Source organism: Lolium rigidum, chromosome 4 (genome assembly GCF_022539505.1).
Source record: "Lolium rigidum isolate FL_2022 chromosome 4, APGP_CSIRO_Lrig_0.1, whole genome shotgun sequence".
NCBI lineage: Eukaryota > Viridiplantae > Streptophyta > Magnoliopsida > Poales > Poaceae > Lolium > Lolium rigidum.
Genome location: NC_061511.1, coordinates 199,481,891 through 199,500,115, shown reverse-complemented (window position 1 = coordinate 199,500,115; position 18,225 = coordinate 199,481,891). Strand labels below are relative to the sequence as shown.

The 18,225-nt window shown below is 47.1% G+C and overlaps 1 protein-coding gene across 1 annotated transcript; it reads left to right on the top strand.

Annotated features, from left to right (window-relative positions):
• Positions 1-3,962: 3,962 nt before the first annotated feature.
• LOC124706843 (histone H3.2) lies at positions 3,963-11,902 on the top strand. Its single transcript, XM_047238511.1, has 2 exons — positions 3,963-3,981; positions 11,490-11,902. Exon 2 carries the CDS (start codon positions 11,492-11,494, stop codon positions 11,900-11,902), a length of 411 nt encoding a protein of 136 aa, XP_047094467.1. The 5' UTR covers positions 3,963-3,981; positions 11,490-11,491.
• Positions 11,903-18,225: the final 6,323 nt, after the last annotated feature.

Here is an 18,225-nt window from a genome sequence, read left to right as displayed (position 1 = left end):
CTCGCGCCATCTTCCACGGTGGCTCTGCGGGAACGTGGCGTTGTCCAGTTGTGCGGAAACGGGGGTGGCACGCTAGAAACGGCCGAACTTGGCGTTCCTCCAGTGCTTGGTCCGAGGGTATTTTGAGAACCGGTTCGTGCAAGAACGCGAGCGAGGCAAGGTAACCAAACATGCTGAAATTGGCTGGCCCAATGCGAGCCAAGGGACGCCCAAGCTACCAAACGCGCCCATTATGTGCGACGGATGGGAGACCATCCCTTGCAATATCGTTTTTTTCCTCTTTGCCTTTGCATTCAGAGGACACTTGCACCGTTGCAGCTGGAAGAGGTAGCATCAGTCTCATACAAATCAGTGGTGAATTTTCTTTCGAAACTTCAAATGCTACTTTTTCTAGATTATTCCATCTTTTGCACATTTTAAGAAGATATTTTCTTCACGTGCAAAAAACTAAGACGATATTTTATTCTTGTTTGATCACATAAACATGACTATAAACGTAGGTGTTGTATCTTACACACGATTTAGATATTGGGCCATTGTACCAGAATACTTAGATATATAGAAACATGCTAGAATATTTCATCATAATTTTATGTTGTTAACGCAAGGAAAAATAATTTTGATGAGAAATAGACCTCTAAATAATACTATGTATGACCTATGAATGCGAGTTCTCGGAAAATGTTATTATTTTATTTGGCTCTACAAACAGCACATGTATGCAAGAGATTGCCCGAACTTAATTGATTAGCCCACACACTCTCAAGTTGAGTGAGTGTAGTTATGTACGATAAAGATGCAAAAGGAAATTCGAAAAAATATTCCATACACTGAAATATAATTAGAAACAAAATGCAAATAGTAAAATAATACATATGCTGTAAGACATGCAATGCTATTTAATTTAATCAATGTTTAGTCTCATGACCGATCCACTATACGCAAAAGTTTTCCAAATGCTAACACATGTCATAATCTTTAAAACTCATATGGAGAAAGCCTCAAGATGACTATCATACATGTTTACTTTCTATGTCGCGCTATTTCAAATTACTACATGTATATATCTTTAAACCATTAGAGGTGCAATATAAAGATACATCTTCCCTGGTACTTCGTAACTTTACAAAACCAAGTCAGATTATCTTGTATTGTACTTCATAACTTTACAACACCAAGTCAGATTATACATAACAAATTAAATGGTTTGCGTGATTTATTTTCCTTGCCTCCATACTCTTGTGATTCCTAGCTAGATTTTGATATGTGGTTCAAGAATCGAATGATATTTGCTAAAAATTATCATAGGCAACCATTTAAAAAGATATCTACAAATAGAGAAGAGAAGGGAAAATGCAGAATCGATAGTTCATGAATGTGCACCTCGTCCCATGGGAAATTGGTATCAATCCCCATATGCTTGGTTTTCGTGTGTTTTTTTTAAACATAAGGCACAAAGTGCCCGGCTTTAAATTAATAAAGCCCAAACGGCTGATGATACAAGAATGCTGAGAACAGCTTACAACATCCAGAACTACAGCAAACACAAAAACAAGAAACCCAGCTGAAGTCCTCGATGTCCTCAAGCAAGAACGAAGCACCCGTGAGCGATGGAGGTGAAGCGAGGTAGAAGCATCGAAAGCGAAGCAGCGGAGACCCGCTTGCCCCCTGATCTATCTGTCGTCTGGCAGTACTCCTCCATTGCCGGAGAGGGTCCCTACCCCCTCGTCCTGGCTCGAAAGGACGCCGAACCGCCGGCAATGGAAACGCTCCCCTTGAGCAGAGCACATAGCAGGAACCAAGCCTAAACCTAGGGCAAGAACAGAGCCCCAAAACTCGCAGCCCGAGCTCACCTTGCGAAGCCATGCCGCCCGCCAAGGGTTCACTCACGCAGAGCCGAAGCCGCGGACTTGGTCGTTGATCTAGAAGAACAGTGTCGCGGAGCAACACCGCCACCACCCAACTGCACGAAGGCAGCAACCGCACACCCCGAAAGGTCCCAACAGCAGCGCCTCCAGGGAGGACACGACGCCCGTGGCGCCGCCGCCACGCAACAAAGTTAGGGTTTTCACCCCGGGAGCGCAACATGGGTGGGGTGAAGGGAAGGGAGTACCTCGACGTCGCCACCAAGGAGGAAAACGGCGCCACTCGGGCGTCGCCGCCGTCGCAGCCGAGACCGGCAAAGGGATTTCTCCCGGACTCCACTTCCTGCCACCAGCACCACCTCCAGCCATGGAACTAGCGGCACAAGGCCCACGAGTTCCAGATCCAGCGTGGTGGGAAGCGCCTATGTGCAGTTGAGAGGATACTTCAGATCTGGCGCCGCCGGCCACCGAAGCAGCCCCGCGCCACGACCGCCGTCCGCCGGAACCTCGCCGCCCACGCGGCCGAGATGCCGGACCGCATCCGCGCCCACCGCTCGCCGTCGAAGCCGGTGGCGCCTCACCGAGCAAGGCCGCCGCCTCGCAGTCCCGAGCCCCCACCGAGGGAGCCGCTGGACCAGCTCTTCCGCGCCATCCGCCGAGCCAGAGGCCGGCCGTTGGAGAGGAGAGCCCGTCGCGCCGCCTCCAAGGTCATGGCGAGCCCGCCACGGAGATCCTCCACCTAGCCACCGCGGGGGGAGCCGAGAGCTCAGATCCCCACCGCCCCCTTCACCGGCGTTGCAGGCTGAGCCCGGCAGCGCCTCTGGGAGCGGCGGAGACGGGAGAGAGGAGGGGAGGGGGGCGGCGGCGGCACGCTTTAGGGTTTCGCCTCCCCGGTCGCCAGGAGGGGGCGACGCGAGGAGGAGATGCCCGGTCGGTTACTCGGTTGGTTTTCGTGTGTTGCACCGTGTTTCCAGTTACGCACATTAGAGACACATTATTGATGTATAAAAGAGTTGATTTTGCCATCGACCAATGAAGATCCCGCAAAATATACCGAATCCAACATTTCTCTGCAACATGGGAAACCGATTTATATTTCTATTCAACAATGGATCTGGAAAGGTAAATGTCTCTTAGAAGACTAGTGGATGATATTGTCACGATACAAGATTTAGAGACTTATATGTATCTTCTCGTGTTAGGAACTATCCAATCATCATTAAAACAAGCGATGGTTTGTAGACGGAGCAATGTGCATGCCATTATCAATTGTTTGGAATCTCACGGTATGATTGCTGCACCCCCATGGAGCTCTCACAGCGCTTTGGATTTTCGGCCGTCCGATCGAGCTGACGTGGCACGATCTCAGCCGTCGTTCCGTTCAGGGCGCTGAGGCCCTCCCACAGACCCACTTTTTATCCATGGGTCGTGAAAAGGCCCGCTCGGCCCGATCTCTCGCCCGTCTCCCCTTCCTCCAGCCGCCGCCTCCGCTCCGCGCCCGCCCTCCGCGCCCCCGCTCCGCGCCCGCAGGCTCCAGGGAAACCAGCCATCCGACCCCCTCGTCCCCATGGCGGCCGCGACGGCGGCGGAGGAGGAGGCGCGGCTCCCGATCGGCTGGCCTCCTCCTCCCCCAGTCGCACCTCATCCGCCCCCAAGTCGATCCCAACCGCGCCTCCTCCCGTCGCCGCTGCCTGCTTTCTTCGGCGCGCCTCCGCATGAGATGCCTCTGGCGCTCCCGCCTCGCCGGCCGCCAATCCCTCCCGAGCACCTCCTCCCCAATCCCCTCCTGCACCTCCTCTTCCAATCCCGTGACAATCTCCTCCCCCAATAGCTCATGCCTGCCTTCCTCCTCGAGCTCCGCCTCGCGCGTCTCTCTCTCTCTCGGTTCAGCAGCAGGTCTGCAGTCCCTGTGCGTGGTGGAGCTGCACAAGGTGTCATAGCTGAGGTGCAGGCCGGTGGAGTTCTTCGCGGGAGACCCCATGTCCCTGGTTGCCCTGTCAATCCTGTCGTAGATGCCGCCGATTTCTAGCTCTTTCTGCAAGGTACGACATTACTTCTATCGTAGGTCTCCCCCTGAGCTCACCTAAATTTATTTGGTTGAGTAATATGTTTTAGGGTTTGAGCAATTCTTCTGCAAAAAGGATATTTTTGTTCTACCCCGTATTTGGTAAATCAACTCCGTAGAGAGATTGGGTCCTGTATGCAGTGATTTTTGTTTGATTTCTTCAATTTGGTCACATCGCTTATGCACAAACCCCTAATTCCCCATCTCTTTTTGTTTAGCCAGTTGGGAAATTATGCGGTAGGAAAAGAAGAAAAATCTTGTGTTTGGAGAAGAGACGTTCCATGGGAATTTGTTGGAAATTCGAGGTAGGAATGTAGGATAGCATTCATGTCCAGTGTACTACCATTCAAAACTGATCTGATCTGATCTATGGCATCTACCTGTGCAGCAACTCAGGGAGGAATAGTGTGTTGGTGACTCCCGGAGTAAGAAGATGTCCACGGTGCGAACAACAAATTACAGAGGCTGGTCTTCTTTTCTCTCATTGGTTCCTTGCCTTTTCCTTGCATAGTTGGGTATTTCTCTTATGTATATTGTTCAAGAGCATGATGTTTTGATTGTTTAGGTTCTCTGGCGCGAGGCCACCAAGGCCGTCCTCGACAAGCGCGAGGACGGCAAGTACACCCGCTGCTTCCTCCGTTGCACCGTCCTTGAGGCCCTCCATGAGCTGGGAATCTGCCCTAAAGGTACGTCCTCCCTCCGCATCTCTGATTTGTAGCTTTATATATCACCACTGGATCTAATTGATTGTAGCCACTTTTTTCTGCAGCTTCCCTTTAGATTTCTTTTGTCCTAATTTTCCTCCTACCCTCTCTTTTTCACTCCTCACAATTTCTCATCTTTATTTGTACAGATGGTTTTACATCTATGCCTATAAGGTGTTCGATAAATATCCAAGCAACCTGCAGGAAAGATGAATGCATTTTTATGCTCTGCTATCAATTAGATGTACAATATTTACCCCTCTCAGGTATTTGATTTTCATGTACGATATATGCTTCTCTTTATTATGTGAATTGCATTGCAAGCTATCATTGATGAAATGTCTGAGTAAATTCCCAGAAAAATATATTTGTGAGTGATTGTTTGGGACACATCGATAATATTTCTCAGATTTGAAGCCCTTGTACAGTGCATCTCGATGCCTTGAGAAGTACCAGATAAGTGCAGTTGTTTGTTGTGTTGATCAAGAACAGGGCAGGGGCGTTTAGAATATGTGTGCACAAATTACTGTCAGGTAATCTATTTGGATGAACCTGGTACTTTTCAGCAATATGAAATGCATAGCTGCACTGCATCTTGATGAGCGAATCGATGATTTATGTTGAATGTATTGAGGATGGATAATGGTGCTAAGATGTTGTAAAAGAAAATTTGGTAATGTCCGAGCTGAAACTTATTCATATCCTCTTTACATGTTGAATAACAAGCAGTCCTTCCAAGTATCTTAACATAACTATTGATTCGGCTGTCAGTGTACTTGCTCGTATCTAATAGTGATTTTCCCATTTTTACTTTGTAGATTTCACTTGAAAATTTATTTATGCCAAGCTGCTACAACGTTTGATAAATTAAGATGTCAAGTTGTATTATATGGTCCCTGGTATATGCTGACACCGCGATTGCCTTGCCTCTTCTGAATCCTTTTTTTCTATCATTGGCTAACTTCTTTTCTTTTGCCGCTTTGTTGCAACTTCTCCAATTGGTGGTGAATTTTTAACTAACTCGTACGATGAAAAGCATGGAGAGCAAAGGCGTTGTTGTAAGTATCTCTCTTTCTTGACATAGCATACTTACAACAACGCCCTTGCCGTATAAATAACTATGATTGTGCATCGCTTCGTATGCATCGATTGTGGCAACCAAATAAATAACTACCCAACAAAGCAAGTGTCCCGGCAATGCCCGTGTATTACTATTCAGATAGCAGTTTCGGATGCATCAACTTGGTTGTGGCATCGATGCATCAACTTGGTTGTGGCATCGATGCATATGAATTTACATTCAGTTATTTCACGTAACAATTTTGCGTAGAAATTCTTTCACTTAGTCCTACATTCTACGATCTTTATTAGTAGAAATACAATAAAAGTCGCAGCTCACCGCTCATTCCCTGCCCCGTAGTGGAAAGCATGAGAAGGAAAAGACAATGAAAAGCAACCAAGGAATTATTCGCGTGTGGAACATTGCCAGGTCAAACTCCAAGACTTGCTACAACCGAATAAGAGAAATTTCTGGTAGCCACTCGAATTCTTCTCATTGCAGTAAAATCCATAATTCCTTACTTAGCAACCTAGTCATGTTGAGCCGAAGGTTAGAAGTATATATAATAAGAATCACACTAGGAGATACAATTATATTCGCCCTTGGAAGCAACATGTAATATTACTATAGAAAATGGTGTTAAATTCCATACTCAAGCAACCAGTCATTCTCATGCAATAGCATCTTCCGATCAGGTATCTCGGTTTCCCAATTTTTTTAGATCTACTAATCTTTTCCATGTCAAATTATTTAATGCGTTCGTTTGGATTAGCTTGTTCGGTGAATTGTTACTAATCTGACCTGTAAATCTTGACCGAGACTCTCTGTGTAGATTTTTTATCTAAAACATGATAGATCATAAGAAAATTGTAGAAAGTAAGTGAAATTTAAAATGATTGTCTTCTGTAAATCCCTGGGCACGTGTCAATGATGCACTATTCCAATGCAAGCATCCGGTACCATCCTCCATGCACAGTTTTCTCTCTAATTTGGTTGTTTTTTACTACACAGTAGTGACATCAAAGTAATAATTACATTCCACTTCTTAATTGTTCGTCAACCTAATAAGATACTTAATTTAGATGTACATACTGGTCGTTTTGATGGGTAAAAAAGCAGAGAAACAAAACACTATTCCAAAGCAAGCATCTGGTACAATACCATCCTCCATGCACAGTTTTCTCTCTAATTTGGTTGCTTTTTACTACACAGTAGTGACATCAAAGTAATAATTACATTCCACTTCTTAATATATTATTCGTCAACCTAATAAGATACTTAATTTATATCTACATGCTGGTCGTTTTGATGGGTAAACAAGCATAGAAACAAAACATGGCGTTTCTACAATAGTTAGTGGAATGGTTATATGTAGCGTGATTAGTTTTTTTTTGGTATGAGCACATCTTCCTTTGCATCGATAGGATATTTAAAATACTTTAAAATCTCCAAGCTTTCCGGCATTTAGTTGAGAACTAAAGATCCATAGTTGAGAATAACACTTAATGAGAACTTCAGCTATTTTTTTAACATATTGCCTTGTCTTTGCTTTGTCTCGCTAACATGTGCTATTCATAGTTCTTTTCTTGCTTCCAAAAAATAATATTGCGAAGATACTATGCTAAGCTTTTGTGCTACAACAGAGTTAATGATTGAAACTAGGTTTACTTTGTATAGCTATTAGCCTTGTCTTACACAACCTGATTCAAACACTTTCTATTTGCATCTGTTCCCCCACTAATTCCTTTTCGTTTTCATTGGTAGGTGTCGTGCAACCCATCATGTGAAAGACCACTTTATTTGCACATCTAATACAACTTATCCTGGCCGGACCAAGTGAATTCTTTCAAATTTCAGCTGCAACGTACATGTGAGAGGGCGAAGAGGACCCTTTTTTTCACTACCCAAACTACCGTTGAAATCGACTCACCCTTTGAGGGATTTGATTACTACTCCACCATCACCAGGTCCAGGTTTGAGGAGCTCAACATGGACCTCTTCAGGAAGTGCATGGAGCCTGTTGAGAAGTGTTGAGAAGTGCCTGAGGGATGCAAAGATGGACAAGAGCAGGTCTTTTCCACATACTCTGACAATCATCCCCGTGTGCTGATCCAGGTGTTTGAGGCTGAGATGACAAGGACCAGGTACAACAACAAACTTGGCAAGTTTAAGCTCTCCGGCATCCCACCTGCACTCAGGGGCGTTCCTCAGAGTAGTGTCTGCTTTGACATTGATGCCAACGGTATGCTGAATGTCTTTGTCGAGGCCAAGCGGCCATCAAAATATTGTCGTTGCAACAGATCAAATTTTGCAGTCCAGCTTATTTTCATGCATGATCAATATGACGGTTTCTAAATCGTTTACCAAGTGCGAGAGTCGGGAGCCCGCAAAGACATGCATGTTTGCCAGCTTAATGGACCGAGCCATATCCATTTCTGTCCACGAGCTTCGTTACAATATTCTTGGTACTTTTGAACAACATAGATAACAAAGTTTTACTTGTCTTCCATCCTTTTTCGGTGTATTCGTTTTGTAAATCCTACAAAATATATTTTCATTTACGCTGCTATATAAGTTGTGGTTTGGTTCATATTTTACGGGATCGTGCGCCTTGGCGCACAATTAAATCTAGTATGAATTTGTAAGAGCATCTCCACCGGTGGCCCGATAGCGTTTTAGGGGTTGGCGTGGTTTTTGGGCTCGCACCGGTGCACCCCAAACGGTGCCGGCTAGTTTTCGAACCCAATAGAATCGCCGGCATCCCCGTGCTGGTCCCTTCGCGCAGGGTGCGAATCGCGAGCGGCGGCGCCTCGCGGCACGACGATTTTCGCGGGTGGGGGCGCCTTGTCAGCGACAGGACGCAACGGTTCGCATCGGCCGCGACGCGGGAAGGTTGGTCGTTGGCGTTTAATGGTCTCCCGCGCGGAAACCGAGGCGGCCACGAGGGCAGCGACTGGCCACGCGGCGTCCAGTCGCCTAGCCGCGATAAATGCGGGTAGTTGCCACCGCTATATAGTACGTACGCCGTTCACCACCGCGGTGCTATCCTCTCATCTCCACCACCGCTGCCGCTCCATTCTCTCCTCTGCACCTCAAAATGCCACGTCGTCTGAAGACGACGTACTCCATGCTTGGCCTCAACGGCCGCGCGCTGCCTCCACCACCACCGGAGCCGCAACCCGACGCGGAGTACAGCTCCGACGATGCTGAGGACCCACGGTTCGCGGCGTGGCACGAGGCCTACGTCGCAGACGCGGAAGCTAAGGCGGCGGAGGAGGCGGCACAGTGGGGCGAGCAACCGCAGGCCCCCGCCGACCCGGAGCAGGCGGCGATCCTGGCATCGTTGAACGCGCAACGCTTCCAGAGGTTGAAGGAGGAGGAGCGGGAGTTCGTCAACGACGCAAACCTCAAGCACACCCTCGAGATCTCGCGCCAGCGAGCGGCCACGGAGGAGGCGAAGCGACAGAAGCTCTGCGAGCTCAACGCTCATCTCCATTATGAGGCGTTCGCCCGCGAGCAGGCGAGACGCGCCGAGATCGAGGCTTCTCGGCGAAGGCTGGAAGCGCGGGGACAGCACCGCCGGCAAGCTCCTCCGACGCTGGCCACCATGCTCCACCTCCAGATACGAAGCAAGGGACGAGAAGCGGGCACGGACGTAGGCTACAAAGGCGAAGAACGACGATGAGGCAGGCCCGTCGCGCGCCCCAACCGACGGCCATTAGATTAGGATGAAGTTTAAGTTTTATTAGGTTTAAATTCGTATGAATTTCATATGAATTTCAGTTTTTAAATATTATTTTAAATTTTAAAATATATCGGGGCTAGCGTATGGGGAGCGCCGGTGTGGGAGCAGCATCCACAAATAGAGGATGCTCTATCAATGCCCCTATCGGTACCTATTTAGAGACCGTCGGTGGAGATGCTCTAAGCTTCCAACATGGCCAGGCACCCTCTTCGTTGGGACATCGTACACGAAATGCATATTGGGACTGTGACACATGTGTTGGGGCCGTGACAAATGTGTGGCACACGACTGGTGAAGGAGACATCGTCAGCGTATTGGACTTTCATCCCACACGTTTCACCCACTATGAATCGTGTGCAACATATTTGTGATGTTGGTTGTACTTCCACAGTCTTTTTTTATTCTCAAATGTGATACATAAATGGTCTTGTATTATGCTTCCGAGATTGGCTCCTTGTATTCCATTTGATTTGTATAGCTTATTCGTCTTCCTCTCAATGTCGATGACGCGAGGGTACGAGTGGAAGTGGATGCCAGCTAGCGAATCTCACAATAGGACGCGCGGTAAGACTAGGGCCGAAAGGGGGGTGGGGGGGGGGGGTGGGTTTTGTCCCGATGGCTCTGTATGTCCTACGGAGTTGTCATTGGACAATATGTTGCTTTCGGATAAGACGTTGCCCAATTTCACCAAAACATTCGATAGCTCTTAGTTAGTCCGATATGGAACATCTTTCGAATAAAAGACTAACTAATCAAAATTGTATAAGTAAAGCATGTATCGTGATTTCAAGGAAGGGTGAGACTAATGTCAGTATGTAGGGAAGGAGGTCTTGATTAAAGCAGTACTCCAGGCTATACCAACATTTAGTATAGGAGTGTTGTTATTGTCAAAAGGAGCATGCGAAACAATAATTTCCCTGATCGCTAAATTTTGGTGGGATGGGTCTTTGGACAAGAAGGCAATGCACTGGCTTGCCTGGGACAAAATTGCAAAACCCAAAAATGCCGGAGGTATGGGATTTCGAGATTTATATTTTTTCAAATTAGCACTTCTTGGGAAGCAAGGTTGGCAACTCCTTACACATCCACGTCCCAGTTATGCCCAAGTAATTCGGAGTAGGTACTACCCGAATAGTGATTTTATGGCCGCCACCTCGCCCGTCGTTGCTCCAATTCTCCCAAGGCCTCAAGCACCATTAGGGTTCAGGGAGGAAGTATTGAGTTATGTTTTAATTCAAGTCCAGCTGTTTTTGCAATAATAATTGTACATATTATGATTCCGCCCCTGCAACCGTGGTACTCCCCGATTTTTGCCATGGTACTCCAGGATGCTTAATCCACTGGACTGGGGTGAAGACGGTCTATATATACTCACTTGAGGGTACAATAAAACTGCTCCCGATTATACGACATGAAACATATCTTTGTCAAATCAAAATCTAACCAATCAATTTTGTATAAATAAAGCATGTATCGTGATTTCGGTGAAGGGAGTAGTAGGAAAGATTGGGCGGTCAAAAGCGCTTTGCAAATTATCGTAGCCCCTCCGTTTCATGGAAGTCAATCTCAGGCAAGTTTTATGAAACAGAGAGTATTCCACACTGTAGATAACGATTGCATCGAGCATGACCGCTCAAAAATCAAAATGTATTTGGCGGCGAGTAGCAAATCATCGCGCCATCCCACTTGGCACCTCGGGCCTGCATAATACGCGGGCAGGAACGGGAGTCCAGGAACAGAGCACGCCTCCAGGATCGGCTCGACTCATCTCCGCCCAACCAGAGCACACTAACCCTCTCCACACGGATCACGCCCACCAAACCCAATCTCAACCGTCCACATCCAACCCATCCAACGCTCCTCACGCATCTTCCATCCCGAAATACAAAACACACGCGGCAACGGCGCCACCATCACCAAAAAATCTCCCGCCACGCCGCCAGTTACCTATTTAAACCGCCCCCATCCCCTTCTTCCTCCTCACTCCAAATCCAGTTCCCGCAAATTCCCAATCCCGCTCCTCTCCTCCTCACCCACCACTCGCACCAAGCCATGGCCCGCACGAAGCAGACGGCGAGGAAGTCCACGGGCGGCAAGGCCCCGCGCAAGCAGCTGGCGACCAAGGCGGCGCGCAAGTCGGCGCCCGCCACCGGCGGCGTGAAGAAGCCGCACCGCTTCCGCCCGGGCACCGTCGCGCTCCGCGAGATCCGCAAGTACCAGAAGAGCACCGAGCTGCTCATCCGCAAGCTCCCCTTCCAGCGCCTCGTGCGCGAGATCGCCCAGGACTTCAAGACCGACCTCCGCTTCCAGTCCTCCGCCGTCTCCGCGCTGCAGGAGGCCGCAGAGGCCTACCTCGTCGGGCTGTTCGAGGACACCAACCTCTGCGCCATCCACGCCAAGCGCGTCACCATCATGCCCAAGGACATCCAGCTCGCGCGCCGCATCAGGGGCGAGAGGGCCTAGGCGACCATGGTTCCCGTTCTTATACCTGGGGGTGTGTCGGTCTGTGTTAGCTTCTTGTTTTAGCCGGTGTTGAGTAATGGAGATGTGCTTGCGTTGTAGGAAGTTCAATGTTTCTTGCCTTGTAATCGTGTGTTCTGGTGTTACCATCTTGTTGTCATCAGCAACTGAAAAAGAGAATGTTTATCTGATCTGAAACTTGTGCCCCTCAGTGCCTTTTTTCCCTTGTCTGGTCTTGATCGGATAAGATTTCACCCAATGGTGCATGAGATTATCTAGCTTGTGAATTGTTCTGTCAATTTAGCCATCGTTCTGTTAGTACCAATTTCAGCTTAAATGATGCTTGGCGTCAGACATAACTAATCTGGTTGTAGACTTGGTAGTCCTGAACATAAACGAACAGCATGTTATGGTGCTCGTCTGCAGTTTATGTATCGATCAGTTGATTACTGTACCGTATCTTTTACTCTTAAATCTGCAGTTTCTTGTGAACTTCTGTTACTTGAATATATTTTCTCCAACTTGCGAATTGCTCCCAGTTATGGCCAGTGTACGTGTTCTAATTTAGTTTGATCTTTAGCTTAAATGGTGCCTTGTAATCGTCATTCATTGTAATCACTAATCTTGTTGTCTGCCTCTGAACCTGAACGAACTCCTTGATATGCTCGTGTTCAGTTCTGTGGATGCACTAGTTACATGCCATTATCAATCAATACATGTTTTATGTTCAGTCATATCCTTTGATGCTTTTCTTGTGCTTCCTGATCACAAGTTCACAAATCCTCAAAGTTTCTGTAGTCTGAATCCTGTTCTTTTGATGTATAAATAATGTTAAAACTACATAGTTACAGTATAACTTCCATGCATGTCTTCATCCGCAGTGTTTATTTTCTGATGAAGTCTTAATCACAACATTCAGTAGTATTTATTCAGAACTTTAGCTGCGCACGGTAATACAAGCGCCAATTTGTCTGCACCTAATATCCAATCAATTAGCACATCACGCTCTCAACACAAAACACAAATTCTGGGAAGTTTATGATTGTGCTCGAAAAGTTGACGATTAACTGATATCGAACATATGCATGACGATGACTGTATTTTCTTGTATGTGAGCTTGTGTCCATTATCCATATGCTATTTCAGAAAATCGTCAATCAGATTATCCAACACATGTGAATTTTCCTGCCAAGTTTAGCTAGTTTGTTCTGAACTTTTACTTTTTAGCTTAGATGATGTTGTGGCTGCGTCAAAATTCACAATAGTGCGGGTATGTCTAGTGCGCAGATTTTTGAAATGATCACGTGTCATTTTTCGTTATCTCCAATCTAGTTGGATGCTTCTCAACCTGAACGAACACTGTTAACATTCCCCTGTGCAATTCTGTCTATCTACAAGTTGCATAATGCTACCACTCTGTTTTATGTTCAGTGCGCAGACTATCGCGCCTCCTGGTGACAACAGTCCTGGAATCCTCTGAACCCTGCTCCTGTGCTGTATAATTTCAACACCACAAATATAGTTAGTCTGAACCCTGCCACTCTGCTTATTTACGGCACATCTTACTACATGGATGTCTTAACTACAGTATCTGTTTTTTGAAGTGTCTGTCACAGACTACAGTATTTCTTAAGAGTACCAACCGAGTTGAAATCTTCGGTGGACAAGGAAGTAATATTCAGTCTATCTGAATATCTGATCCACCGAGAATAGAATTTGTTAATGTAAAAATCAACGCCTGTATAATTGTCACCCCTTTTGTGAGTAAGATTACAATTGTTATAATTCTATGGATATTAGAATTGTGTCCATGGGCGCGGTTACTCTCCGACGACTGCGGGTTGATGGCGTGTGTTAGAGAATCTCTAGCGGTCACCTATAATGCGATCCCCTATAACGCGGTCCCCTATAATGTTGTACTGTAAAATTGTTTTGAGATACACTGAAAACCAGTTTACGGTAGCAAATTTTTGCCTTCCCAAATTAAAATGCCGGAAACAACCCATCAAAATCATATGGACCCACACTCTTTTTTTATCTTATATTTTTTTCTCCCTACCCCCGCTGTTCTTCTTCTCCCTCCCGGCCACCTACATGCTCGTCTGCTCCGTGCCTACAGACACGTGAAAATAGAGCACGCACGAAATTGTTTACCGTGTGTGGCAAAAATCGGCAAAGCACGCGCTCCATCCAACCGTTTTGTGCTATTGGGTGCTGAAAATTGTCCATGTGGGGTTCTTGACGGTCGATTTTAGGATTTGGATATTTTTCCGGTATTAATAAATCTGGTTTGGACGTTTTTTTCCACCCAAAAGTGCAAAATTTGGTTATTTTGCTGTTTTAGATCTTTCCGTGATATGCTAGAGGTGCTGTGATGCTCTAGTGTTGTACAAAAGTTCCCTGGTACTTCTTACCATGAGGACTAGCCTCAGAGCATCTCCAATAGGGCGCGGTAAAATGCGCCCATGCGGAAAAAAACCATTATTTTAGTGCGTGCGGACGGTCAATGCATTTCAGCAGACACGTGAAAATAGAGCACGCACGAAATTGTTTAGTGTGCGGCAAAACACACACTAAATTTACCGTGTCGGCTCCAGGGTACGGTATAAAAAAAGGGAGCGCATGTAGACCAACCGTCACATCGTTGAATCGCCACTCCACCGCTTTCCACCGCCGAAGCACCGCTCTCCCCCTCCACCGCCTCCACGCCGACATTCCTCCGCGCCGCAGCTCCTCCAGCTACCATGACTTGCGTGTACGGCTAGCGGGAAACTTCTACGCGGAGATATGCGCCACCGGCTACTGCTTGACGCTCGGGACGTGAGACCACGCACGAGGTCACGCACGCCTACGACTCGTCGGCGTGGCGGCTCGGCCGTCCGTGCCGCGACCTCAACTTCCACGACATCAACTCCGTCGCCTAAGCGGAGATGGTGGCGCTTTCACCTCGCCTTGTAACCGACGAGGAAAGGCAGCGCCAGCGCTGGCTCGCCAGCGCCGCGGCGGACGAGCGTGCCTTGGCAACGTGGCGCGAGAACTTCCCTCAAGATATCATCGACGAGAACGAGTTCTTCAAGCAGCAGCAGACAGAGTGCAAGGCGGCGAGGCAAGCCAAGCGGGCACACAAGGCGTCCATCTTGGCGCAGACGGAAGCCCCGACCATCATCGATGACAACGATCCTCCGTGAGCAGATCTGATTTCGTCCACCGCTTCGAGTTCATCAGACTCCGACATCAAGTTTAACGACTAGATTTTTTAAGTTTATATTATCGTATTTTTCTGTTTTTTTAGTTCATCGCATTTGTATCCATTTGATCTACGTTTCAATGAAGTTTGCACTGAAATCTGTGGCGCGCCCCGATTTTTTGCGCGTCCGGTAAATCGCTGCTATTCTCGCGCGAAAATATAGTGTATGGTAAAGCAGTCGTCAGTCGTGTGTGCAAAAAAACGCAAATCAAGCGCTGTAAAATTGTTTTAACGCATCGCGCCCAATCACGTCCGTCCTCAAAGTCCAAGACTAAGAGCATCTGCAGTCGCGTCCCTCAAACCGTTACACAAAACGATTTGGGGCGCGCTCAACGTTTCCAGCCGCGTCCCTCAAAACCGCTTTTTGTTTAGCGCGACCCGATACGGTTTCCGGTGCCCCGAGTCTGTCCCCGCCCCACAGGAGACGCTCCGGGGAAGCTGGACACACCGAAAAGCGAGGCGGAGTGTGACGGGGCGACGCGTCAGCGGCACATTGAATTTTAACCTAACCGTCGCCTACCTCACGACGGAAGTTATTGACGTGCAACGACGTTGCAGTTCCCGCAGAGGCGCAGCGAAGCGTCTCGTCGCGTCTAGCTCTGCTTGCCGGCGTTAATGAGCGCCACCGCTCCCTCGCCTCCTCCGGCCTATAAAAAGGACCGCCTCTAATCGTCCCTCTCACACACAAACCCTAACACCTCTCTCCCTAACCCTAGCCGCCACCATCGCAAGAGTCGACGACATGGTTGGTAGAGGCGGAGGCTGAGCTCGCGGCCGTGGTCGTGGTCGTGGCCGCGGCCGCGACAGAGCTGCACGCTCACCGTCGCCTACGATGCCGTCGCCGTCCTCATCGTCGGACATGTAGGACGAGGAGGGCCCCGTGCTGTTCGAGTTCATCGTCGTCCTCAAGGGCGACTCACACGGCATCCAGAGGCTGCCGAACACCTTCGCCGACTTCGTCGCCGGCGACGAGCGCCCGCGCTCGCTGCATCTGCGGGAGGATGACTGCGGGTGCTACCGGTGGATCGTCGACGTGATCTACGACGCGCGCGGCAAGATGTACCTCCACATCTGCTGGGAGAATTTCGCGCGCTACCACCGCCTCGAAGCCGGCTTCGTGTTCGTGTTCTCCTACTTTGACGACAGGGACATGAGCGTCAAGGTGTTCGACGAGACGCGTTGCCGCTGTAACTACCACGACGACAACAGCGACGAGGATGACGACTGATGAGAGTTGTTTCTTCGCAGCGAATATATGCACGAAGGTTTCTGGTTGTTCTTTCTCGGAAGAACCAACAGGGGCACCCTCACCAGCTGGATTTTCCAGTTTGGGTGACTGGGTGTGCCCTCGAGTGTTCTTTCTTGGCAGCGAATACACGAAACCTTCGATGCACGACCTAGTTTGGTTTAGTTATTTTACAATATTTTATATTTGTGTCAACCATGGTTCAAACTATGTATTAGATCGTGGAAAACCATGTTCCAAATTATATATTCGTGTAAACCACGTTCGAAATTATGTATTAGTTTGTGGAATATTTCTTCTCTTTATTGAAATAAAAATGTAAAAAAACAAAAAATAAATATTTGGGGCGGTGTTTGAGGGACGCGGCTGAGAAGCGACGTCCGTTAAACACAACATGAATGAAACACCCCAAAACGCTTAATTCAACGGTATTTGGGGACGATTCGGGGGACACGATTGAAAATGCTCTGAGGCTACGCGGTGGCAGTGCCATGTTGCATCAGCACGCGCGACACTCGCGTGGGCCTTGTGCTCGCATTTACCCTGCTTGTCCCCACGCGGCTACTTGAGCGACGTTTGCGCGGCCGAATCGCACCGCACCTACTACTGGATCCCCTGCTCACAGGTGCACCCGGCCGGCAGCTCCGCCCTGCTCTTCATTCTCCTTGTTCGTTGCGTTTGCATTCTGGATGCTTTCACGCAAGAGGTATCATCAGTCAGAGATAAATCAGTGGCCGTTTCCTCTAAAAACTTGAAATGCTACTTTATCAAGATTATTCCATCGTTTGTGTTTACAACAAGATATAATTTTCTTATTCGATCAGGTAAACATGGGTATAAATGTATGTGTTGTATCTTAGGCATGATTTGGATATTGAGCCATTCTACTAAAATACTTACATATAATTTGTTGTTGCTACAGACAAGTAAAATTAGTTTTGTTGACAAATGAAATAGATCTTCAAACAGTACTCATTATATGTATGTAACTATGCTTACGAGTCCTTGGTTAATATCTTTATTGTATTTTGCTTAACAACCAACACATGTATGGAAGAGATTGCGTGAACCTCGTTGGTTAGCCCACACACTCTTAGGTTGCGTGGGGTACTCTACGATCCAATAATCTATGTCCGTATGTACAATAAAAATGCAAAAATAAAATCCAAAAAATGTTCCAAAACTATGAAGTATATTCTACACGACAAAATATGAAAACTAAAACAATAGATGATGATGTAAGATATGCAATGCCATATAAGTTAGTCAATGTTTAGTCTTATAATTGATTTACTAGATGCTATGATCCTTCGCCAGTTTCAAATTTGGACCATTGTTTTCCGTTATGTGATGATACTGCATGTAGTTGAGCAAAACAGCCCATAAACTAGAAAAGAGCTTGTGATGCTATGCATGTGGTTGATCAAACCAGCCCATAAACTAGCAAAGAGCCGGTGATATTGTGATCTAAAGAGAGTCTTGCCTCCGGAAATATGATGAGGTACCAAATTTTATTGATGGTCATGTGTTAGACAAAATGGTCTAATCAATCTGAGGTTTTTCTTTAAAAAGTAATAAATGTAAAGGGTTGTTAAGATCAGAAAAGCAGCACACTCTTAGCTACCCATATTAACCTCGCGCTGCCCAGACCACACAAAGATTGCATAGACGACCGAAAAGAAATATTCAGATTTTATACTTTCATCAAAAAATCACCAGAAATTCACAAGCATAGTAATGTATATGTTTGTTGAATTGTGAGTTTCTTCATAAAATAATTCAAAATAATACGAGTTTGTAAAGATAAGAAGCATGGTTGTGCCTCTAGTCTTT

What these genes read in the sequence shown, in the direction of transcription:
- LOC124706843 (XM_047238511.1), top strand. Translation starts at nt 11,492, where the DNA reads ATGGCCCGCACGAAGCAGACGGCGAGGAAGTCCACGGGCGGCAAGGCC.